General features: G+C 47.5%; 1 protein-coding gene across 1 annotated transcript in view; it reads left to right on the top strand.

Moving 5' to 3' along the window:
- The first annotated feature begins 35 nt into the window (after nt 1-35).
- CNTROB (centrobin, centriole duplication and spindle assembly protein) overlaps nt 36-25,018 on the top strand; it is a 31,805-nt gene continuing 6,822 nt past the window's right edge. Inside the window, 13 exon segments of the mRNA XM_087946779.1 lie at nt 36-209; nt 1,504-1,981; nt 2,065-2,155; nt 3,389-3,470; nt 4,706-4,871; nt 9,526-9,642; nt 10,511-10,627; nt 12,111-12,209; nt 13,662-13,877; nt 17,016-17,162; nt 17,400-17,533; nt 20,899-21,024; nt 21,800-21,980. Of these exon segments, the coding sequence (XP_087802905.1) occupies nt 1,640-1,981; nt 2,065-2,155; nt 3,389-3,470; nt 4,706-4,871; nt 9,526-9,642; nt 10,511-10,627; nt 12,111-12,209; nt 13,662-13,877; nt 17,016-17,162; nt 17,400-17,533; nt 20,899-21,024; nt 21,800-21,980 (1,818 nt within the window). The 5' untranslated portion in view covers nt 36-209; nt 1,504-1,639.

Here is a 25,018-nt window from a genome sequence, read left to right as displayed (position 1 = left end):
CGCGCCCTCGCGCGAGACCTTCCTGTCGAAGGGCTTTGCCCGTAACGCGGGAAGATTTGCCCGCAAGGGAAATGGCGGCGTCGGCTTCACCTCGCTCCCGCCTCCGAGGCTTTTGCCCGGCGCTGCGCGGGGGCGAAAGAGCCGAGCGGGGGCCCCGTCGAGGACCGGAGCGGCGGGGATGGCGGCCTAGAACCTGTCAGGGCAGCAGAGTGGGTCTCAAAGCGAGGACACGAGACGGGGAGGGGGCGCTGGGGAGGGGGACCTATTTTACCTCAGGAATGTGGGGGAGGGGCCCCTGCGGGAGGAACATCCCCCCCCTCCAGATGTGCAGGACTCCAACTCCCATTGTCCTCCCTGGGAGCCTGGCAGAGTTGGCGAGGGATGATGGGAGATGGAGTCCAAGGCAAGAGGGTCAGCTGAGGAGGGTCAAGAGGGGGGGTGGTCCTGAGGGGAGAGGGGTGAGTAGGAAGCCTTTTTGGAGCCCAGGGCACGATATGGGGTGGGGGGGGAGCTTTCGCTGCTCCCCATGTCTTCTCAGCTGCCCTGGGATTTCCTGGTGGTCTCCCATCCTTTCCCTCCCCAAATGAGCTTCTCAAGGTTGGCTAGCTGATTCTGGACCAGGCCGAGGAGGGAACCAGAAAAAAAAAAAAATGAATGAGAGAAAGCCTCACTGGGTCAGGGGCTTAAATCCCGCTCCCCCTTTTCATGCTCCCTGAGCTCAACATCACTTTTTTGTGATTTTTTCTCCCTCACGGATTAATTTAACAATATTGCCAGCCATTCGGTGCCACCTCGGACAGCGAGAGGGCATATAAATGCAATAAGTAGTGATCATATGAATTGAAACCAAAACATCTGGAGAATGGAGGTGGCGGAAGAGTCGGCCGAAGAGAAGCGGAGAAGATCATAAAATGCAAAGAGAAGCGGAACGAAGGTGGCAAAAGGATGCAAACAACGTAGCACCAGTGCATCATAGGTGCCTTCGAATGCAATCCCCAAAACATATGAAGCACGGCTGGAACACCATCGGCATTGACAAAAATCCCCACTAGTCAATTACAAAAGGCAGCTTTGCTTGAAACAGCTGACATCCCGCAACCCATCATCTTTTAACGACCCCATAATCTGGGTGGAGTCTGGGCGACTGAATGGAGCTGAGCGTTTTTTACTGGCCGGATACTGTTCCTGTCGCCAATGCGGAGTTTTTCCCCCCTAGCAGATAATATTCTCGTTGTGCCCAGAAAGAAAAATAATCTGCCTCTCATGGGATTTGAACTCACAGCCTCCTTGATTGTAAGGCGATGTCAGACACCCACACCTGGCTATTCCAGATCTTTGAGCAAGACTGGATAGGAAGACAAAACTAGCAAATCCACCTGAACGTCTATGGGCTGACCAATGATTTTAAATAACATCTAGGGGAAGGCAGGGCTTGTCCCCCTTGCTTTCTTCCTTTGTGCACTGAATTTCAACTTCTTTTTTTTTTATTTTATTCTTTTTCAGGTGCCAGCTGCTTTCCCGGTAGTGGTTTCAGCCTCCTGCTTCTGGCGTTTGGGGGCTCCATTATGACAGAAGAGCCAGCCTTCTGAGCTCAGAATGATTGTGCTGGCTCCAGCCCTTCACTTAGGACCCCGAGACCATGGCTGAGAAGGGCCTCCGGAGAGCTCTAAGCTCTTCCCTCCACAGCGACGACCTCTTAAGCGACATGGAGCTGCTGCCAGCCTCGGACCCTCCCACCCCCGGGCAGCAGGTGCCCTGTTCTCAGCTGGCCACCCCATATACCTCCAAAGTAACCACCCAGCTCTACGCCTCCCTTCACCAGAGCCGGCAGGCCGAGGCTCAGGCCTCTTCTCGGCTGGAGGGACAGCATGGCTCGGCCCTAGCTAGGAAAGCCATGGATGCTGATGTCGATATGGACACTCTGGCGGAAGAGCTGAGCCATCGGCTTTCCGCCAGCGTGGAGGCCATGGCGTTTAGGCAGGTGAGAAAGAGACTTCTAGGACAAACGCCCACCAGAGTTCAGGAAAGCTTCGGTGGGCTAAGCCGAGTCTCCGTTTCTTGTAGGGTGCCGTGGCCGAGTCGCGCCACATTTCCGAGATGGAGAACGTGCGGTGCCACCTGCAGAGTATGCTGCGGGGATCCAGAGATGTGCCTGGTGAGAGTGGGGGAAGGGGGATGGCCTGGATGGGATGTGAAACGGAGGGATAAATAAGACCTTTTTTCTTATTCCACTCCTATAGTGACCCTACAACAGATGTTTTATTTATTGCATTTAGAAACCCGCTTAATTATTTTTATACATAGCTTAAAAGTGGCGAACATACTGAATATTTCTTCGTACCCCTAGTTTCTTCACAACACCCCTGTGAGATGGGTTGGGCTGAGAGCCCAAGATGGGACTAGAACTCACTGTCGCCTGGTGATTGGCCCAAAGTTATCCATCTGGCTTTTGTGGGAAGGGCGGGACTAGAACTCCCAGTCTCCTGGTGATTGGCACAGAGTCACCCAGACAGCTTTCATGCCTAAGGCAGAACTAGAACTCCCAATCTCCTGGTTATTCGCCCAAAGTCACCTAACTGGCTTTCATGCCTAAGGCAGGACTATGACTCCCAATTTTTAGCCAGGTGCCTTTACCGCTAGACAAAACTGGCTGTCTAATTTTTCTAAGAGAGATTATTTTATTTCACAAAACAGAGCCCCCAGATTAGTGCCTTTATATCTTATGAGTCAGACTGGGATCCACTTCAACCCCCAGACAGGGTGATGGGTTCTGTTTGATGCTAAAATTGGGGGAAAGGAACAACAGTTCTGACTATAGTGATATGTCCAGGATACCTGAAGTGTTTGGTCTCGCATTTCTCTCCTGCTCTGGTGAGAGTTGTAGAAGTTGTCTGGTGGGAAAGATCAGGGCCTCATGTAAAGGTCCAATTAGACTGCTTTATTGCTGAAAGCCTTTGCACGGGGATCTTCTAATTAAACTGCTTTATTGCTAAAAGCCTAAGCGCAGGAATCTTCTAACTAAACTGCTTTATTGCCGAATGCCGACTCGCAGGAATCTTCTAACTAAACTGCTTTATTGCTGAAAGCCTCTGCACAGGAATCTTCTAATTAAACTGCTCCATTTTTGAAAGCCTCTGTGCAGGAATCTTCCAACTAAATATCTTTATTGCTGAAAGCCTACGTGCAGGAATTTTCTCAACTAAAATTCCTGCTAGGAGTTAAATAAGGATGCACAGAATTCAGGGGAGGTTGGTCTTAAGTTCACTTGTGGCTACGTGGGGATTCTAAGCTGATCCCTCTTTTGACTCCGCCCCCAGCTTCTGCCACTGCTTCTACAGAAGTACCCCTGAAAGCTGAGCCTCCTTTCAGCTTTGCTCTCTTCTTGCAGGGGGTCCAACAGTCACGCTAGAATCCCTGGAACGCAAAGATGACGACTCCTTTGAGAGTGACAGCACGGGTGCTCTGCTCAAGTAAGACGGCTTTAGCCGAGTTGGTGGTGCAGAGAGTAAGAAAGAATAAGAATAGAAATAAAATAATGTTAAGGTAATGAATATTTAAGAGCTGACCAGCTGCTATTATACTGCTGTAGATGCTGATGCAATGACAATGGGCCAGCAGGGTATCGCCACTTTAAGGCTGAGGATGGGCCCACAGGGTTATTGCCATTTTAAGAAGCTATCTATTTCTAGGCGGCCATGAGAGGGCGTCATTCTCTTGTCCTCATGTTTTATGTCCATCGTAGTTTTCCATGCAGAGTATTGAAGATTGCTTGCTTGCTTGCTTGCTAGCCTACCATGTCTATATATGTATATAGCAGTCTTGTATATAAACCACTGTTAAAAGACAAAGCCTCTGTGTGCTGTGTTTTATTCCTGGATTGCCTCACAATAGTAGTCACGCTGCAAACACTCTGACAAATAATAACTTTATTGTCACTTCGAATGGACGCTAATCGGCATACGTTAAAATGAAATTTCATTGAATACAGCTCGAAAGAGTCAACCCCCTCCGATATACACAACAAAATAAATAAGGAAATAAATACAAAATTTTATTTATTTCAATTTATTACCTTTGAGGCAAATAGGCAGGAAGTGTTCCCTCAAAGGGGGATGAACCATTTTTTAAGCCCAGAGCAACAATACAGGTAGTCCTCGACTTATGACCATAATAGAGGCCAAAACTTAGTTTGCTAAGTGAGACATTTGTTAAGTGAGCTTTGTTCCATTTTATGACTTTTTTTTGTTGCCACATTTATTAAGCGAATTGCCGCAGTTATTAAATTAATAACACCATCGTTAAGCGAGTGGTGACTTTGCTTGTCCGACAATCGCCAAAGGGGATCACGTGACCCCAGGACGCTGCAGCCGTCATAAATACGAGTTACTTGCCGAGCATCTGAATTTTGATCACATGACCACGGGGGGATGTAAGTGTGAAAAACGGGTCGTAAGTCCGTTTGTAACTTCAAACAGTTGCTAAACGGTTGTAAGTTGAGGACTATCCTTACAAGGTTGCATTACAGGCAGTCCTCCCTTAACAACCACTGACAAATCAGTCACTAAGTGAAATGATGGGAAATATAGGGATATGTCCAATTTATATCGTTTCCGCTGCGGCCATTAAGGAAATAACCACTATTTGCAACTTTGCTTTTTTTTTTTCTCTCCCCCTTGGTAAATTTGCTTCTCTTGGCTTCGTTTAGCGCTCGTCCTCTGCACGATGTCTCCCCTCCAGGATCTCTGGCCAGCTTCGAGGATCTCTTCCCCCGCTACACCAGCCTGCGCCTGGGTCATTTCCATGATCCAGTCTCCCAGCTGGATCCCCGCTTGTTAAAAGACGCTTTGGAGAAAGAACAGGCCCGGCGGAAAGTGAGTTGGACTCAGGGACCGCCGCGGGGTTGCAAAGGATCGTGGGTAAGCGAGGCCACATTGCCCTGAACCAGGCTGCTTCCTAACTGGGCTTGAGAATGCTAGTTTGGGGCGCCCTTGTTTGTCCTAAACCCAACCCCCTAAGGCAGAGTGTCCAATTTTGGCCATGTTTAAAGACCCGTGGACCAACAAGATATATTACGCTTACTGCATACCCATCATCTATTAAGAGAATCACCCGACATGGCTGGCTGGGGAATACTGGGAATTGTCTTAAGAGTTGCCAAGGTTGGCACTCCATTCCCAAGGTCCTTTTCAGGTGTGTGTGTGTGTGTGTTTGGGCAAGGATCAGGGCAGTGATTGGGTGCCCATGCATTTGGTTCTTTGGCTCTCGAGACAACAAACACCCCAATAAATAGATATTTTAAACATTATTCTTAGCTCGAGCTATCACCCCTAATCCTTCTCTTCATTAGAGTAACAGAATAACAGAGCTGGGAGGGACCTTGGATGACCTCTGCTCAAGCAGGAGAGCCTACATCATTTCAGACAAGTGGCTGTCCAATCTCTTAAAAACCTCCAGTGTTGGAGCACCCACAACTTCTGGTGGCAAGTTGTTCCACCGGTTAATTGTCCTCCCTGTTCAGGAAGTTTCTCCTTAATTCCGGGTTGCTTCTCTCCTTGATTAGTTTCCATCCATTGCTTCTTGTCCTGCCTTCTGGTACTCTGGAAAATAATTTGACCCCCTCTTCTTTGGGGCAGCCCCTCAAATGCTGGAATGCTGCTATCATGTCCCCCCTAGTCCTTCTCTTCATTAGACGAACAGAATAATAGAGTTGGAAGAGACTCTGGATGCTCCAGACAAATGGCTGCCCAGTCTCTTCTTAAAAACTCCAGTGATGGAGCACACGCTACTTCTGGTGGCAAGTTGTTCCACCGGTTAATTGTCCTCACCGTTAGAAAGTTAATCCTTTAAAAAAATTTTTTTTATTGAAAATAAACATTTAAAAAGTCTTGAACATGGTGGACTTTCTTTGACATATATATCAGTCTTTATATTATTATACTAGAAAAAATCATTAAGCAATATAAGCGGTTATATACATATATACATTTAGTCTTTGTGTCATTTTAAATCTGATTCATTGTGCTGCATTTCAATTACATCGTAGATTCTAATTTTCATTTTATAGACTTCCTTTCGTATCTCTCCATATATAGAAATTGTTCCATAACTTTATAATATTCTGATAAGCCTCGTACTTTCAATTCTAATGTCAAATTGTTTAGTTCAACACACTGAAAAATCTTGTCTATTATTGCTTTGTCATTTGGAATTTCTTTTGACTTCCAAATAGTCTTGCTGCTGTAATTACATTAATAATTAGGTAAATATCTGCTTTACTAAAATTCTCTTTTATTACTCCTAGTAGGAACATCTCTGGTATAAAGTTAATTTTTTAAACCCCAACGTTTTTCCCAGCCATGTCTGGATTTTGTGCCAAAACTCTTGTATTTTCTTGCAGTCCCGCCGCATGTGATAATAGGTACCCTGTTCTTTCAAACATTTCCAGCATGTGGGTGATTGAGAACCATACATTTAGGCTAGCCTGGCCGGTGGGAGATGCCACCTATAAAAAAAATCTTAAACAGATTTTCTTTGTAAGATGTGGCTAGCGTGATCTTTTTGTTCGGTCCCAAATTTGCTGCCATTTGTCTAGGTTTATGCTACGGCAGGGAATTTCTCCTTAATTTCAGGTTGCTTCTTTCCTTGATTAGTTTCTTGTCCTGCCTTCAGGTGCTTTGGGAAATAATTTGACCCCCTCCACTTCGGAGCAGCCCCTCAAATACTGGAACGCTGCTTTCACACCCCCTGTACTCTCCTTCTTTACTCTAGATTAGCCAAACCCAGATCCTGTAACCGTTCTTCGTAGGTTTTACTCTCCACGCCTTTGATCCTCTTAGTTGCTCTTCTCTGCACTTTTTCTCAAAGTCTCAACCTCTTGTTTTTGTATCGTGGGGGACCAAAACTGGATACAGGAAGCCAAGTGTAGCCTTACCAAAGCAGCCTATAGCAAAGTATATGCAAAGCTCCCCCCCCTTTTTTTCCTATTCCTATTTCTCTTTGAAATTCTTCTCTGAGTCTCAAGGTCACTGAGTCCTCGCAGCAGTGATGGCCTTCCGCACCGCCGCTACAGGGGGTTTCTGCAGACAGGGAGGGGGGCTCAGCCTCCCCATGTTGCCCCCGGAGCGCCTTCTAAGTGGGACAAGCGATTGCTTGGCATTACCGTCCTTGCAGCCACGGGCAGGCCTGGCTTAGGGGAGGTCAGGTGGTTTATTTTAGGACATTAAGCAGAGCTCCTGCGCTCATCCACTCAAATGGCCTCTGCTCGCCTTCCCCGAGGTCCTTGTTCCCCCTGGTTCACTGCCCCTTACCTGCCCGTTTCCACTTGCAACAGGGGCAAAATCTCCCCTACAAGGATACAGGTAGGTCTCGATTTACGACCCACAATGGAGCCCCGAGTTCCGGCTGCTAAGTGAAACACTTGGGAAAGGGAGTTCTGCCCCATTTACGGCGTTTTCCCGCCCCTCGACTTACGACGATTGAGCCCCAAATTCCCGCTGCTAAGTGAAACCCTTGGGAAAGGGAGTTCTGCCCCATTTTTACGGCGTCTTTCTGCTGTTCTGTGAATCCCTGCAGCCGTTAGTCACACAGTTATTAAATGAAGCTGGCTTCCCAGAAGGTCGTAAAAATGGGTCACGTGAAACTGTAACGGTCATAAACATGAGTCCGTTGCCAAACCTCTGAATTTTGATCACGGGACTACGGGGGATGATGCTACAATGCTTGTAAGGAAAAGGAGGGGGGGGGAACCTTTTTCAGGGATGATGTAACTGGTCACTAAAGGAACTGTTGTAAGTTGAGGACTTCCAGTAATCATTTAACCAAAGTGAGCAAACTCAAAAGGCAGAGGAGGAGAAGGAAGGAGGCAGAAAAGAGGAGGAGAAGGAAAGGAGTATGAGGTGTATCCATCGCCTTGAGTTACTCATAAAAATATCAGACGTGAGATACTAATAAACGGAGAGACAGGCATTTCCACCTTGGAGGGATTACAAGGAGCCCTCAATTTATAGCCACAATGGAGCCAACATTTGCGTTGCTAAGCGAGACAGTGAAGTTTTTAATGACCTTCCTCGTCCCCATTGTTCGGTGAATCCCTGCCATTAGTCACACGGCCGTTAAGTGAATCCTGCTTCCCCGTTGACCTCACTAGTCGGAAGGTCGCAAAAAGGGGATCACGTGACCCCTCCCCAGGACACTGCGGCCATCATAAGTACGAGTAAGTTGCTGTACGGTCCGAATTTTGATCAATTGACCAGCAGGAAGGACGCTGCAACGGTCACAAAGTGTGAAAAACTTTCCCCGGTTCCCTTTTTTCAGTGCCGATGTCACTTCGAACGGTCGCTGGATGAACGGTTGTAAGTCGAGGACTGTTTGGAGTCAGCTGCTCCCAATCCAGACCCTTCATTGCGTGTTCTACTCAGTGTAGGGGCAAGAGATATAAACAGGCGTCCTTGGTATATAGAGGATTAATGGGGTGGGGTTGGGTGGGGGGTCTGCAGCATCCCTCCCTTCAGTTCCTCCCTGCCTCCCTCCTGCTGCCCCCAGTCCAGCTCCCTTCCAACTCTATTAATTCTATTCTGTTCCAATGAATATTATTATCCACTATTATTATTAGGACCATCTTTTAACACTATTGTAAACAGTGATGATTCTTGTCTATTTCTGGTCTATGACCGTAATAAAGTTTTGTTCCGTTGTTTATTCTATTCTATTCTATTCTATTCTATTCTATTCTATTCTATTCTGTTTTGTTCTATTCTATTCTATTCTATTCTATTCTATTCCATTCCATTCCATTCCATTCCATTCCATTCCGCAGGGGGTTGGACTAGAAGACCTCCAAGGTCCCTTTCAACTATTCTATTCTATTCCCATTCCTATTCCTACTCCATATGTTCTATTCTATTCTATTCTATTCTATTCTATTCTATTCTATTCCATTCCATTCCATTCCATTCCATTCCATTCCATTCCGCAGGGGGTTGGACTAGAAGACCTCCAAGGTCCCTTTCAACTATTCTATTCTATTCCCATTCCTATTCCTACTCCATATGTTCTATTCTATTCTATTCTATTCTATTCTATTCTATTCTATTCTATTCCATTCCATTCCATTCCATTCCATTCCATTCCGCAGGGGTTGGACTAGAAGACCTCCAAGGTCCCTTTCAACCATTCTATTCTATTCCCATTCCCATTCCTACTCCATATGTTCTGTTCTGTTCTATTCTATTCTATTCTATTCTATTCTATTCTATTCTATTCTATTCCATTCCATTCCATTCCATTCCGCAGGGGGTTGGACTAGAAGACCTCCAAGGTCCCTTTCAACTATTCTATTCTATTCCTATTCCTACTCCATATGTTCTATTCTATTCTATTCTATTCTATTCTATTCTATTCTATTCTATTCTATTCTTATTCCAATCTTCTATCCCATTCCATTCCGCAGGGGGTTGGACTAGAAGACCTCCAAGGTCCCTTCCAACTCTTGTTATTCTATTCTAATCTATTCCCATCCTTTTTCAGCACTGCGAGCGGCACATCCAGGCCCTCCAGAACCGCCTCCTGGAGCTGCAGCAACAGCTGGCGGTGGCCACCTCGGCCGACAAGAGGAAAGACAGCATGATCGAGCAGCTGGATAAGGCGAGCCTTAGTTGGGAGGGTGAGGGGGCAGCAGGGGGCTGTGCAAGGGGCGGCCTCACCTGGGTCTCCATCAGCGGTTTTACTTAGCCGGATTGGGGGAGGGTCCTTGGGGCTCTCTGAGCTGGGTTGCTTTCTCGCAGACATTTCATGACCCAACTAGGTAGTGTGATCAGTGCTGGAAGGGTTTGCAGAGTGGAGGAGAAGGGGAGGGGAAGGAGCAAGGAGGAGAGGAAGGGAGGCAGGGGAGGAGGGAGGAGGACTGCGGCCTTCTGAGTGGTTTCTCTGAACTGCTTTGCTTTCTTGCAGACTTTTTATGGCCCAGCTTGATAACAACATCAGTGCTGGAAGGAAGCGGGGTTAGCTAGCACTGATGATGTTACCTAGCTGGGTCGTGAAATGTCTGCAAGAAAACAACTCAGCTCAGAGATCAACGAGGACCGCAGTTCTTTTCTTCCTCCCCCCCTCCCTCTCCACAAACCCCAGTCCCTTTAGTTTTTATGCCTAAGGCGAGACTCGAACCCACCGTCTCCTGGTGATTGGCCCAAAGTCACCCAGCAGGCTTTCAGGCCTAAGGGGCGGGACTAGAACTCATGGACTCCCCTTTCCTCAGCCCGATGCTTTAACCCCTAGACCAAACTGCCTCTCAGTGCCAGAATCTCAACGCCCTCTCCTCTGTCTTTCCGACTTCCTAGCCCAGAAACCTTCCGCGAGTCTCCAGCTTCCATCTCTCTCCCCCACAACCCCCAAACATGCCCGGCTTATCTGGGGAGCATGGATAGCGTAGTCCCTGGCTCGGAGGCCTTTCCAGGAGGTGATGGAGAAACGCGGTTTTCTTTTGAAATGAATTCTCCTTTCCTTTTATCACCAGACTCTGGCCAAAGTGGTGGAAGGCTGGAACCAGCAGCAGGCCGAGCGGACGGCGACCCTGCGCAGGCTGCAGGCCGACAAGGAGACCGCTGAACAGGGGCTGGGGAGGCAGAAGGAGGTGGGTCTCCTTGGGCGGGGCTCTGTTGCAACGCCTCCCGTCATCCCCTGACCTTGCGCACGGGGAGGGCGGCGCGGGGGAGAAGAACCCTACTCTTCTCCACAGCGGCTCAACTTTCTCTTTTAGAAATTGACTAGCTCGATCCCCGTGCTTCGCTACGAAACTGTGGTCGGGCTTAGTTTTCGGGAGAGAAATAAGGAGAAAAAAAAAAATTCTACCTCTGCCGCCTACCAACACCCATCAGCATTCACCTGGCTAGTTGTCCTGCCAGTGTGTGAGAGAGTTGAGGGCTGTTTGGAAACTGAAACAGGATTTGCTGTGTCAGCAAGAAGGAGAGCCTGGGCGTGGCTTTAGCTCAACTGTTCTGTCCTAAAGCTGCTGGCTGCTCTGAAAATGAAACTTGTGTTTTGAAACTGAAGCTTGTGTTTTGCATTTGGAAGAGATTTTTTTTTTCCAGGTAGGGAGGGGGAGTAGAACTCCTTAGCATCAGAGAATAATAATAATAACAACAACAACAACAAAGGAAATACTCTAAATGCTCTGAGGTCATTTTGAAAAATCCTTTCTTAGTGAGACCCTAGAAGCCAAGAGGAACATAATGTGCCAAATTTCAAGTTTGTAGGCTTTATATTCCTGGAGATTTTGCGATGATGCATAAATGGTATTTTGCTTTTGTGTGTGTGTGTGTGTGTGTATTTGTTTTCTTAAGTTTTCGCGGGTATGTTATATGTATGGTATTCAGCTTTGTTCGGGTATTTTCCCACGTCATTGTAGTTGTGCTTTTAAAGTTGTGGCAACATTTCGGCAGAATCTCATCTGCCATCATCAGGCTTCTGTATAGGAACATATATACAGGCTATACAGAAGCCTGATGATGGCAGATGAGATTCTGCCGAAACGTTGCCACAACTTTAAAAGCACAACTACAATGACGTGGGAAAATACCCGAACAAAGCTGAATACCATACATGTAAGTACCCGCGAAAACTTAAGAAAACATATATATATATATATATAGATAGATAGATAGATAGATAGATAGATAGATAGATAGTCCTCAACTTACAACTGTTCATTTATCAACCGTTTGAACTTAAAACGGCAGTGAAAAAAGTGGCTTAGGACCACGTTTCACCGTTACGACCGTTGCAGCCTCCCCTATGATTATAATTTAGACGCTTGGCAACTGACTCGTATTTATGGCGGTCGCCATGTCACTGTGTCACGCGATTTCTCCCTTTGCGACCGTCTGACCAGCGAAGTCATCATGGGTGGAAGCTAGACTCACTTAACAATCGTCTTACTAACCTAATAATGGCGGCAAGAAAAGGTCTTAAAATGGGGGCAAAGCTCCCTGAAACAAATGCCTCACTTAGCAGTGTAAATTTTGGGCTCGGTTGTTGGTCATAAGGCAAGGACTGCCTGCGCTTCCGGGTTGGGTCTGTCCTTAAGGATGTTCCATGTCGGTTTTGCTTTTCTTTAGAAAATGTCAGAGCTGGAAGGACGCCTCCAGCAGGCCTTGTCCACCCTCCACCGGGAACAGCAGCTGGCCAGCCAGTACTGCAGGGAGAAAGAGACCTTGGTAAGAGTTGCTTCTCTGTGTGTGTGTGTGAGAGAGAGAGGGGGGGAGGTGGGAAAAGAAAGAAACAGGGAGAGAGAGAAAGAAAAACAAAGGACAAAGGGAGGGATGGAGAGAAAGAACAGAAAGAGAGAAAGGGACAAAGAGCAGGGGACAGAGAGAGAAAAAAACAGAAAAACAGAGAAGGATGGAGAGAGAGGGACAAAGAGAGGGAGGGAGAGAGAGAAAGAAACAGAAAGATAAAGAGAGAGACAGAGAGGGAGGGGGAGAAAGAAAAATGGAGAGAGAGGAAAGAGCGGGGGGGGGGACACAGAGAGAAAAAAACAAAGAAACAGAAAAAGGGGGGGGGAGAGAAAGTGGGGCCTGGTTTTGAGGCTGACCTTGCATTAAAGATTTCGCCTGACACGTAGAGCCCAGCCTTGCAATCTGTACCCCAAACTTGGCCACTTTAAGATTTGTGGACTTCCGACTCCCAGAATTTCCCCAACCATCAAGGTTTTACCAGAATTCAGCATGGATATAGGACAAACGCAGCCAGACTACTTCATCGCCGTTTTTGATAGGGTAACTTTCTTACTCGATGGTGAGTGTGCAAAGTGAAGAAAAGGGCTGGCTGGGGAATTCTGGGACTTGAAGTCCACAAGTCTTAAAAGTCACCCGGTTTGGAGACCCCTGTTGTAAACCAATAGTTTACACAGCCATGGATGGTTTATTCAGTTGATCCACTGATTAATAATAACTGATTATTATTAACAGTATTAACAGGAATTAACAGTTAATTCACTGATTATTAATTAGTGGAACAACTTCTGTCCAGAGGTTGTGGGTGCTCCAACACTGGAAGTTTTTAAGAAGAGGTTGGACAACCCTTTGTCTGGAATGGCATATGGTCTCCTGCCGGAGCAGGGGGTTGGACTAGATGACCTACAAGGTCCCCTCCCAACTCCGTTATTCTGCTATCCTTCTTTTCTTTCCCTTTTTTCCACATTCAGTCACATTTTTTTTCTCCTCCATTCTTTATTTCTCCTTCTTTCCTTCCTTCCTTTTTTCTACATTCACTCACATTTTTACTCCTCCATTCTTCTCTATTTTTCCTTCCTTTCTTCCTCCCTCCCGTCCTCCCACCCCCATTTTTTCTCTTCCATTCTTTATTTCTCCCTTCCTTCCTTCCTACATTCACTCATATTTTTCTCTTCCATTCTTTATTTCTCCTCCCTCCCTCATCACTGGAGGTTTTCAAGAAGAGATTGGACAGCCATTTGTCAGAAATAGTATAGGGTCTCTTGCCTGAGCAGGGGGCTGGACTAGAGGACCTCCAAGGTCCCTTCCAACTCTTCTGTTATTCAGCAAACCAGGGTTAAACCTAAACTGAGAGCTAAGAATAAGCCCAACGCCTGCAAACCAGCTGCCCAAAGCTGAGCCTTGTTCTTTCCCCCTCTCTTGTTTCTCCCCCAGGAGAAGGAAAAGGCCGCCCTCTCCTGCAGCTTGGAGGCAGAGCGTGTCCGGGGGCAGAACCTGGAAGCCGAGTGGGATCTGGACCGGCGGCAGCAGGACGCTCTGCGGGCCACCCTGGAGGAGCAGCAGAGGATCTGGGCCCAGCGGGAGAAACAGCTGGAGGAGCAGCTCCAGGCGGCGCAGGAGGAGAGCCGGCTGCACCTCGAGAAGGAGAAGGTGAGGGTGGAGGTCCCTCCCGGTCTGGGTGGGGGTGCGTCTCCGCAGCCACAAGCTGAATTGGAACTCGAGCCAAGCTGTCCTGGCCTCCTTGTTTGCAGGAGGAGGGAGTAGAGAGTCAGCCCGCCTTAGGTTGACTTCCAAGTTAGGCTGCTGGGTTGTTTTTGTTGTTTTTGGGTAAAGTGAAAAACAACAACATAAAGCTAAGAGGCCACTTAGAGCACTGATGACGTTACCTAGTTGGGTCACGAAACGTCTGCAAGCAAACAGCAGAACTCAAGGACCCCCAACAATCCTCCTGCTGCTCTTTCTGCAAATCCCCCTCCCTTCTAGCACTGATGATGTTACCTAGTCAGGTCGTGAAATGTCTGCAAGAAAACCACCAAGCTCAGAGAGCCCCAAGGACTCCACAGTCCAACCCTGAGCTACAGATATTTTCTTCTGTCAGAGCCAGTTTTGTCTATTGGTTAAGGCACCAGGCTAGAAACCAGGAGACCATGAGTTCTAATCCCGACTTGAGGCCAATCACCAGGAGACGGTGAGTTCTAGTCCTGCATTATCTCCCAAGGCCGGCTGACTTTGGGCCAGTTCCCAATGAGATTGTGAATTCTAGTCCCACCTTAGCCATGAAAGCTGGCTTGGTGACCTTGGGCCACTCCCCTCTCTCTTAGCCCCACCCACCCCACAGGGGTGGTTGTTCTGGGAAAAATTGGAGGAGGAAGGTTTGCTGGATATTATTCTTTGCCTTGTGCTATTTTTAAAAATAAGAAAGGCAGGAGACAGATAAATAAATCAAGCAGAGAAATTAGTTGCAGGAAAGCCAGCCCATCCAATTAGCATCTTTTCCTTCATTCTTAAAGCATTTGTTGTGAATCCAGCAGCCTTCTCACTCACCTTCTTCCTTCCCCCGGTTATCCCAAAGTCCCTGAGCTGGTGGCAGACTCCCTAAATTCCTTCTTCCCTTCTTTTTATTTTTGTGTGTGACTTCCTCTCTCTTAGCAGCTGGGGATAGGTAGCTGGCTCCCCAGAGGAGAAAGGGGGGGCCCCCCACACCCATCCCATTTGGCATGGTGGGGCTACCCTGCCTGACCCCAACCTGAAAAACTCAGTTCCTGGGCTGCTGGTCCCAGGGAAGGCTTGGCTTTTGCAATGGAGCACAAGGTCTGGGAGGAGTTGCAGCTGATTGGGCCCCTCCGCAAGGTGGAAAAACAGCGGCCTTCCCAAACCGTAAGTCGTTGACCAGGTCTCCTCTTTGAAATGGCTCTAGCTTGCAAACTGGAGGTAAAGAAGGTAGTTGGTCAAACCACTATCCCATCATTAAGCCAAGGATTCAGGTTTGGAAGTAAAGTTAGAGTCGCGGCATCAGCTAAGAGCCGGTGTGGGATAAAGGCACCAGGCTAGAAATCGGGAGACAGGGAGTTCTAGTCACACTTTAGCCATGAAAGCTGGCTGAGTTGACTTTGAGCCAGCCACCAGGAGATGGGAGTTCTATTCTTCCTTCAACCATGAAAGTTGGCTAGGTGACTTTGGGCCAATCAGCTGGAGACAGTGAATTCTAATCTTCCTTCAACCATGAAAGTTGGCTAAGTGACTTTGAGCCAATCAGCTGGAGACAGTGAATTCTAATCTTGCCTCAGGCATGAAAGCTGGTTAAGTAACTTTGAGCCAATCAGCAGAAGGCAATGAATTTTAGTTCCATCTTAGGTATGAAATCTGGCTGGGTGGACTTTGGGCCAGTCACCAGGAGATGGGAGTTCTGGTTCTGTTTTCACTCTGAAAGCCAGCTGGGTGGCTTTGGGCCAATCATTGGAAGATGGGAGTTCTAGTCCCGCTTTAGCCATGAAAGCTGGCTAGATGACTTTGGGCCAGTCGTCAAGGTGAGTTCTAGTTCTATCTTAGATATGAAAGCTGGCTGGGTGATGCTCCCTCTCTCTCAACCCAAAAACCATCTCACAGGGTGATTGTTGTGGGGAAAATAGGAGCAGGACAGCAGGTATATATTCACCATTTTGAGTTACTTGTAAAGACAGGATAAAAAATCTAACGCATAATAATAAATGCAAGTCTGGATTAGTAGAGTCATTTTTTTTGGGGGGGTGCCTTACCTGCCTTTCAGGTTTTACTCTGGGAAGTTTCTAGTCCTCAGTGATTTAGTCCTTTGAGCTTCAGAGGAAAGGCAGGGTAAAAATGGGGGGATGAAAAGTGCTGAAAATGAGGATGTGTAGCTTTTAAGAAGTTTCTTAAAGGGAACAGCGTTCTTTATCGCTGTGTTTTCTCAACTTTGGCAGTTCCCAGAATTTCCTCAGCGGAGCTGGCCGAGGGATTCTGATATATATATATATATATGGAGCCCCAAATCTATGTTGTTAAAGTGAGCAAGTTGTCAAGTGAGTTTTGCCCCCGTTTTTCTGACCACCGTTGTTCATTGAATCACTGAAGTTGTTAAGTTAGGAACACGGTTGTTACGTGAATCTGGTTCTTTCTCCCCGCCCCCCGACTTTGCCACAAAGGGGGATCACCTGACCTAGGACACAGCAACCGTCATAAATGCTTGGTCTCCAGCTTGGGGGAGGGTTGGACTAGATGACCTCCAAGGTCCCTTCCAACTCGGTTAAATCTGTTAAATGGTCATCGCTAACTCTTGGCTTACAAACAGAAAAAAAAACCCACCAGCTTTTCTTTCTCCAAATGCTGTGTATATTAGGTAGCCTTTGACTTATGACCACCCTAGTGCCCAAGCAAGGCAGTCCTCGAGTGAGTTTCGCACCCCCCCTTACGACCTTTCTGCCGCGGTTGTTCGGTGAATCGTGCAGTCGTTAAGCGAGCCTGTCTTCCCCACTGACTTTACCTGTTAGACGGTTGCAAAAGGGGAGATCGTTGGACACTACAACAGCCGTCGTAAACGTGAGCCGGTTGCCGAGCGTGCAAATTTTGACCACCGGATCACGCAGGGGTGTCGTTAAGCGTGGGGAAAAATGTAGACAGGAGTCCCTTTTTCCCCCCCACCAGTGCCATTGTAAGTTCAAACGGTCACTAAACACAACGGCCGTAAGTCGAGGGACTGCCTGTGTTTCAGCCCAACGCTGTCCCGGCCGCTGCCCCGCCTTGTCCTCTGCTTGCCTCTGTCCCCATCTCTAGATGGTGGCCCAGCGGGAAGCCCAGAAGTCCCTGGAAGCCCAACAGGCCTTCTCTACGGCGCAGGCAGAGATGCAGGGCCTGCAGGCCGACCTGGAAGCCGCGCGGCGAGAGAGGGACACCGTGAAGATGGAGATGAGCTTGCTGAAGGTAAACTCTTCCCTTCCAGCACTGATGACATTCCCTAGCTGGGTCATGCAACGTCTGCGGGAAAGCCACCAAGCTCAGAGAGCAGCACCAAGGACTTCCACCAACTCCTCCTCCTCCTCCTCCATCCCGATGGCATTCCCTAGCTGGGTCCTGAGGCGTCTGTGGGCGAACAGCCAAGCTCCGAGAGCACCAAGGAGCCCCCCGCAATGCCGGCCTTTCCCCCTTTCCTCTTTGCAGGCCCGTTTCGAGACCCAGAAGGCCAAGCTGGAGTCGGAGCTGAAGGTGGCCTTAGAACAGCGCGTGACGGAGCGGCTGGCCGAGGTTCACGAGGACAGCTTGCGCCAAATGAGCGCTATGCGAGAACAGCACAGGTGGGAGGACGTGGTGGCCCGTCTCCCCCTCCCCTTTTCCTCTCCCCACATTTCTTTCCTGGGCTTTTTGGTTTTGATTGGCAGTTTACATCTTTTTGGAATTGGGGATTCCCTTCCAGGAAAGATCTCCCAAAGCTCTGACCTTATTCTTATTTTTTTACTTTTTCGTAAAAAAAAAAAGCCCACCCGACTCTTATTTTTACATCCTCCTTGCAATGTTAAGATGAGGGTGTATTTCTTTTTTTGAAACTCAGGTTCTTGAGACCGAGTTTTTCCCATTTGTGAATTGAGTTAGGTGGTTTATTTGGTCCCTCTTTCCTTCGCTTCTGCCTGCAATTCTTCTTTCATTATGGAAGTTAAAAGTTTGCCGTTTTTTCCCCCCATCCAAATTCACAGAGACGACTGCAAGTGTGACTGGACCACACGGCAGCGTCTCTCGGTTGGTTGGAGTATTTGCAAGTTGTGATTCAGCGACACACAAAGCCCAGTTCCCCTCTTCCCCTCCTTTAGTTACAGGGGAGTGGAAACGGGTTTTGCAAAGTCGGTGAATAAAATGAAACCTTGAAATAATTTTCAGGTCTTGGAGAAGCCCTACATAAAAATGGTGAAAAGTGACTTCAGGGAAAGGTTTGTCCAGGATAGTATAAGGCTTCTTGCCTTGGGACCCTGGGGGTTGGACTAGAAGACCTCCAAAGTCCCTTCCAGTCCTATGATTCTACGATCTGTTTGTCTTCTGTGTCCATCCATCCACCTATCCATTCATTGTCTGTCTGTCTGTCTATCATCTATCTTATCTTCTATCATCTATCATTTCTTTCTACTCTACATATTACAGATATCTTCTATTTTCTTCTTTCCTTCCTTCCTTCTTTCTTTCATCTCTATATCTTCTATCTATCTTCTATCACCTATTATCATCTATCTATTCTATTCTAGTCTAGATTCTATTCTATTCTAAATTTTATTCTATTCTATTCTAAATTCTATTCTAAATTCTATTCTATTCTGTTCTAAATTCTATTCTATTTTATTCAGTAGGGGATTGGACTAGACTAGAGGACCTCCAAGGTCCCTTCCAACTCTTTATTCTATTCTATTCTATTCTATTCTATTCTATTCTATTCTATTCTATTCTATTCTATCATCTACCGTATTTATCGGCGTATAACACGCACAGGCGTATAACACGCATCTTCATTTTAAGAGGGAAATTTCAGGAAAAAAATTAAATTTCTAAATAAAAACTTTGAAGCAAAATAAGGGTAGCTCAGAACTTTTTTTAATTAATATTATTACCACTTATAAGGTAAATCAGTGGTCCCCAACCTTTTTGTACCAGGGACCGGTTTCAAGCAGAAAATTTTTGCAAGGACCGGGGAGAAGAGAAGGAGGCTTCGCTCTCGCTGCTCCACCATCCAAGGAAGAAACTGCTTCAAAGAAGCGGGGGGGGGGCTTTTCCTGTCGCCGCAGCTATTCCGAAGCGCCCGTTTCACCCCCCACTCCCACCCGCGCGCTTCAATCCACAGTGTCCCGTTCTGCCTGCCTGCCTGCCTGCCTTAGTTTCTGGTTGTTTGGGAGCAGCTTCGCTGAGAATAATAACTATTCGCCTCTTTACTCAGCCAAGCTGTTCCGATTCAACCATTAACGAAGGCAGGCAGGCAGGCAGAACGGAGCACTGCGGGCGGGCGGGCGGGAGGGGTGGGGGTGGGGAGAAACGGGAGCTTCAGGGAAGCTGCGGTGACAGGAAAGCCCCCCGCTTCTTTGAAGCAGTTTCTTCCTGGGCTGGTGGAGGAGCGAGAGAGCGACTGACAGAGCTGACCCAGAGAGCAGGACAGGCTTCAGTTGCTTCCTCCCTCCCTTCTTTCATTTGTGTCCTTGATCCCCGATCCCAGCAGCATTCACCGAAGGCTTCTTAACATTATATCGGGCGTATAACACGCATACATCATTTGCCCCCTATTTTCAGGGGGAAAAAAGTGCGTGTTATACGCCGATAAATACGGTATATCTTTTTGTCTGGGATGACTGCTTTGGGGCCTTGGGAGTTGGACTAAAAGACCTCCAAGGTCCCTTCCAGCCCTATAATTCTATGAATACAGTTCCCTTCTAACTTAACCCCCCTTTTTTGACTTGTACAACAGCAAAGTGGCAGACTGGCACTTTAGTTGTGGCATAGAAATATTCCCCAGTGAGGACTAGCGTTGTATAGAGTGTGACATTAAAAAAGCAACACTTGCTATTTTTCCTCCAATTGTGACCTTTTCTGAAAGTCCAGTTGAGGAATTTTAAAGAGAAGGCTTTTTCCAAAATTCAAATGTTTGGCCAGTCTCTCACTTCAGAACAAAAATTTCCTTTTATTTCCAAAGACTTGAGGTGTCTTATTCTCCTTCATCAAAATTAATTGATGATTTATTCTTTCCTCTGTATATCCTCTTATCACTCCGGCAGTCTTAAATCTCCCCTGTTTTAGAGGTCTACAATTGACAAATTCCTTATCTAACAACTCAAGGAGAAAAATCCTCAGAACGTTGCTCAAAATATAGAAATTCAGAATAATGGGCTTAATGCTGCCTTGTTGCATGGATTCATCTGTCTGTTGCTGTGGGTTTGATTTGTTAATCTAAACGGCTTTAGATTAGAGTTGAGGGCTATTCAAAACTTTATTTAAAGTATATATTCTCTAATCTACCCGGAAAGGATTTGGAGAGATGTGGAAACATCAGTAAAAATAAGAACTCCACGCTCTGTGGTTTATAGCTTTAAGAAGATACAAAAAGTAATTTGAGAATTAACAAGGCACCTTCGTTCCTTAGTGCCTGCTAAAGCTCTTTTATTCTATTTTTTACAAATCTTTATTCTGGACAATAAGATTCATAAAATACCACCGTGTAATCCAAGATGGGCTGAAAGGCAGAATTTAAAATCTCTTTTTGAGTGAGGGAAAAAACAATCCTTATTTTTACATATAAGGATAAACATTTTTCTTCTTCTTTTAGAAAGATTAATTCTCTCGTGGGAGTGGTATAGTGGCCTAGAGGTGGAGCTCTCTCCTCGCAATCAGGAAGCTGTGAGTTCGATCCTAGGTAGGGGCAGATATTTCTCTCTCTGGGCACAATGAGAGTATATCTGCTGAACAAAACTCGGCATTGGTGACAGGAAGGGCATCCGGCCAGTAAACACTCTGCTAGCTCCATTCAGTTGCCCAGACTCTATTCTGCAAGGGATTATGGGGTTGTTAAAAGAAGATGATGATTGATTCTCTCAAGGCTTACTGCTGGCTACTTTCTGGAATTTGCAAAGCAATGTTTATTTTCTTGGTGGAAAAGTCCTTTATTTTCAATTTTATTTCCTTTTTTTTTTGGCAGGAAGCAGTTGCTGGAGCTAAGCAACCACCATGAGAAAGAGTTGGCGAAACAGCTGGCTCAGTTCAAATTGGATTTGGCTGAGAAGGAGGCTCAACAGAAGCGCCTCACTGAGGACTACGAACATAGGTAGCCTTCCCAAAGTTTGTGGTGCCCCTGAAATCTCTTCACGGGCAGTCCTCAATTTACGACAGTCCACTGAGTGACCGAATTTGACAACCATTGGACCACAGCTCCTAAATGAACCATTGCAGTTGTTAAGTGAATCAGGCGGTCATTCAGTGAATCCTGTGCCCCCCCCCCCAATTGATTTTCCATATCAAAAGCTTATTGGGAAGGTCACGAACGGGGATTGTGGGAGGCTCCACCTGTTGTAAACAGATGCCAGTGGCCAAGAATCCAAATTTTGATTGTGTGGCCCCGTGGATTCCTTCACCATTGCAAATGCGAGGACCTGTCCCAAATCCCAGTGCCATCATAACTTTGAACAATCACTAAATGAACTGTCATAAGTCGAGAATGGCCTGTATTCCCGAGGCAGATCCATCAGCTCCTCCTGGATCCCATGGTCATTAAGTGTGGAAAAACAATCCCAAGTCACTTTTTTCCAGGGCCTTCGTAACTTCGAATGGTCACTAAACAAACGGTCATAAGTCTGGGACTGCCTGTATTCCCAAAGCAGATCCATCAGCCCCTGGATCCGACGGTCGTGAAGTGTGAAAAAAAGGTCCCGGTTCCCTTTTTCCCATGTCGTAACTTCGAACGGCTCCTTAAACAAACTTTCGTATGTCGAGAACCACCTAAATTTTAAAAAAAAGACAAAACAGGGCCGCTGCCCGTTGTCTTCAGTGTTTCTGACCGGTTGTTTTTTTTTTCCTCGTCCCTTTTTTTTTTTGCCTTTCAGGCTCTCCAAGCAGCGCGACGACTTGCGAGAGTTCAAGGCCAGGTACCGGCGCCTGGAGGCTCAGCGGGCCGAGATGGTCAGCCAGTTCCAGGCCATGATGCAGTCCCACTGGAACGAGGCCCTCCGGCTCTTCGCCACCGGCGGCCCTTCCCTCCAGCCTTCACCCAAAGCCCCGTGCCAGGTCAGTCGCCATCTTGATCCCTGTCAATTGTCCCAACTGGTGAACCCAAATCAAAGAAAGAAACACTTCCGGGAGCTTTGACTCCCCAAAAGTAAATCTTTATCGGGCTACACCAAGGTCCCCAACCTTTCTGGATTGGGGGCCCGGAGTAGGGGTAGGGGAGAAAGAGGGGGTGATTTTGTGAGAGGGGCAACAAGCGCGCACCACTGCTACGTTCATGGCGACGTTCGTGCGAGTGGGGCCGCAAGCTCTTGCGACGATGCTTGTGTGAGTCGGCCTGCGGGTTCCCGCGGTGAGACGGGAGGTGAGTTCCTGCGATGAGGCTCGTGGGAAGCGGGACACGGATTCCCCGTGATGAGGCTTGCGTGAGTCATGCCCCAGTTCCTGCAATGAGGCCCGTGTGAGTGTGGCCGTGAACTCCTGTGAGACGAGGCTTGCAGGAGTCGGGTTGGGAGCTCCTGTGATGAGGCTCACGGGAGCGGAGCTGCAAGCGCCCACAACGAGGCCAACGCAAGTGGGGCCTCGGGCGCCGGGGACAAGGCTTATGCAGGTGAGACGGAGTATATGTGCACCAGACAGTCACACTCACATGACACTGTGGTATTTGGGCCATGTCCCAGTAGTGTGCCATGTCCCACAGTTTGGGGACCCCTGGGCTACACCATATTGGTATCGAAGAAACGAAACCAGCCCTGGTTTTCCCGCGCGATGACTTCCTTATGAAGACAGCCAAGTCCACATTTTGGATAGAGAAGACCGCTGGTTTGAAAGTTGCCAAAGAGGCCATTGGTGTCCAAACTGAACAGACAGGGCATCACCTGTCTCCAATCTACAACGCGGTTGTTTCAGCAGTTCCAAGAGCGCTCCACACACCCATTGGAACCACTCAGGTGACCCCGAGGACACAGACAAACCTCCAAGTGGCCTCAAGGATTCTCTAAACGGATGCAAAGGACCAGCTGCCTGCAAGGAGGATCAATCCTTTCATTCCCGCCATCCAGTCAGAGCTGAAGAAGCTTCTCAGATGAGAAGCGAAACGTCTTCAAAGAAAAAAAACCCCAGAAAGTCCAGTTGCCTCTTGAAAAAAAGCACCTTTGGGGATTACTAGTTAAATAATAGCTTCCCTTTCTCCCCACCCCTGCGTGATCACATTATACCATGTTTCCCCAAAAACAAGACCCTTACATGTCTTATATTTTTTTGCCACCAAAAAAATCACTAGTTTCCTATTTTTGGGGGGGAAGTTCTCCACTGACCTCACTTGCACACGTTGACCCCAGCCTCCTTTTCGCTGTCAGAGGCCTTCAGGAACTTCTTCTGTGACCGTCAAGGCTTCCCTGAAGGCCTCTGCAGCCAATAATGGAGCTCTGGATCGATCCAGAGCTTTGTTATCAGCTCCAGAGGCCTTCAGGAAAGTCTTGCCAGCCTTGTCGGCTGCAGAAGAAATGGGCTGTGCAAGGCAGGTGTCGGGGTGCGTGAGGCCTGGCTACACCTGTCCAAAGGTAAGTAGTAGGGCAGCTCCACTGCCCCATCCCTATCCTAGCTTAATTTTTACCCGTCCACTCTGGAATGGGCGTGATCTTAATTAGGGCTTATTTTTGGGGGGCGGGGTAGGGCTTATATTGGACGCACGTGTAAAAATCAAGCTAGGACTTACTTTCAGAATAGGTCGTATTTTCGGGGAAACGGTGTAATTATGAGACCGTCCCTTTCTAATGGGAACAGTCCGTCTCTCTCACCAGCACCTTCAGCGGGGACCTTGATGGTTTCCAGGCTGTCACAATCCCTGCATTCCATTTTCTCTTTCTCTTCCCCCAGTTCATTGGCAAGTTGAGGCCCGTTACATTTTGAAAGAAGCGAAGCGTTTCAATCTTGAGTTCCCCGTAAACGTCTCAGAGGTAGTCCTCGGCTTACAACGGGTCGCTTAGTGACTGTTCGAACTTAACAATAGCACAGAAAAAAAATGAGTTATGGTTGTTTCCCCCACTCCCCACTTTACGACTGTTGGATCCAGGGGCTGACGGATCTGCCTCGGGGAATGCAGGTAATCCCTGGCTTGCGACAGTTTGTTTAGTGACTGTTGTAAGTTTGAACGGTCACTAAACAAAAGTGTTGTAAGTCAAGGACTACTGTATTCCCGAGGCAGATCCAATAGCTCCCGGATCCAACAGTCGTAAGGGTGAAAAGTAGCGTGAAACTCTACTGGAAAAAGTGACTTATGGCTGTTTTTCACACTTATGACCGTTGAATTCAGGGGCTGACGGATCTGCCTCCGGGAATACAGGTAGTCCTTGATATATAACGGTTTGTTTAGTGAACATTGGAACTTAAAAAAGTGACTTATGGCCCGTTTTTCACACTTACGACCATTGCCGCATTTCCATGGTCACGTGATCCAAATTCAGATGCCTCCCCTCCAGGGGGAGTGGGATAATATTCCACAGGTTGGGGGCAACAGCAGAGAAGACTCTTTTCCTAGACCCCAACCGTGGCCACTGGTGGACTTTAATTCCCAGAATTCTCCAGCCAGTCAGGATGTCAGGGTTCCGGCGAGCGCCCTCATTAAACCATGAGCCTCGGGCCATGCTTAAAAAAAAAACCCTCAAAAGATTTATTAGGAGCAACAGGCCGGCATTAACCTAAATGAAGCCCACTCTGGCATACGAAATTCACAAATAACCTGTGACCCTGTTTCCCCCCCCCTCCCCTCTGGGTGTGTCATAAATCAGACTCTCCAATGAAGCACTGTTCACAGGTCGGGTGTCATCAATCATGTTCCCCAACAAAGGATTTTCGGGCCCAGAAGATCCGGTCGCTTAGCTACAATCTTTTAATAGATAGCGTGTCGACTCATAAAACATTCCTATGCCTGTTTTAGTAGTTGCCATAAAAAAGAAAAGGAGATCGGGGGAGGAAGGAAATCTGGAAGAGCAGTGCAGCAGTTTGAAAGCGAAAGTGTCAGCACTCCGACATGCACACACCCCCTGTTCAAATCATAAGTCTCTAGCCGCATCTCTCAGAGTGAAAAAGATTGATTT

The sequence above is a fragment of the Notechis scutatus genome, chromosome Z, assembly GCF_049901735.1.
Source record: "Notechis scutatus isolate UNSWTSFEM ecotype Mainland chromosome Z, rNotScu1.2, whole genome shotgun sequence".
Taxonomy (NCBI): Eukaryota; Metazoa; Chordata; class Lepidosauria; order Squamata; family Elapidae; genus Notechis; species Notechis scutatus.
Note: the sequence above shows the minus strand (reverse complement) of the source record. Positions and strands in the feature narration are given on the sequence as shown.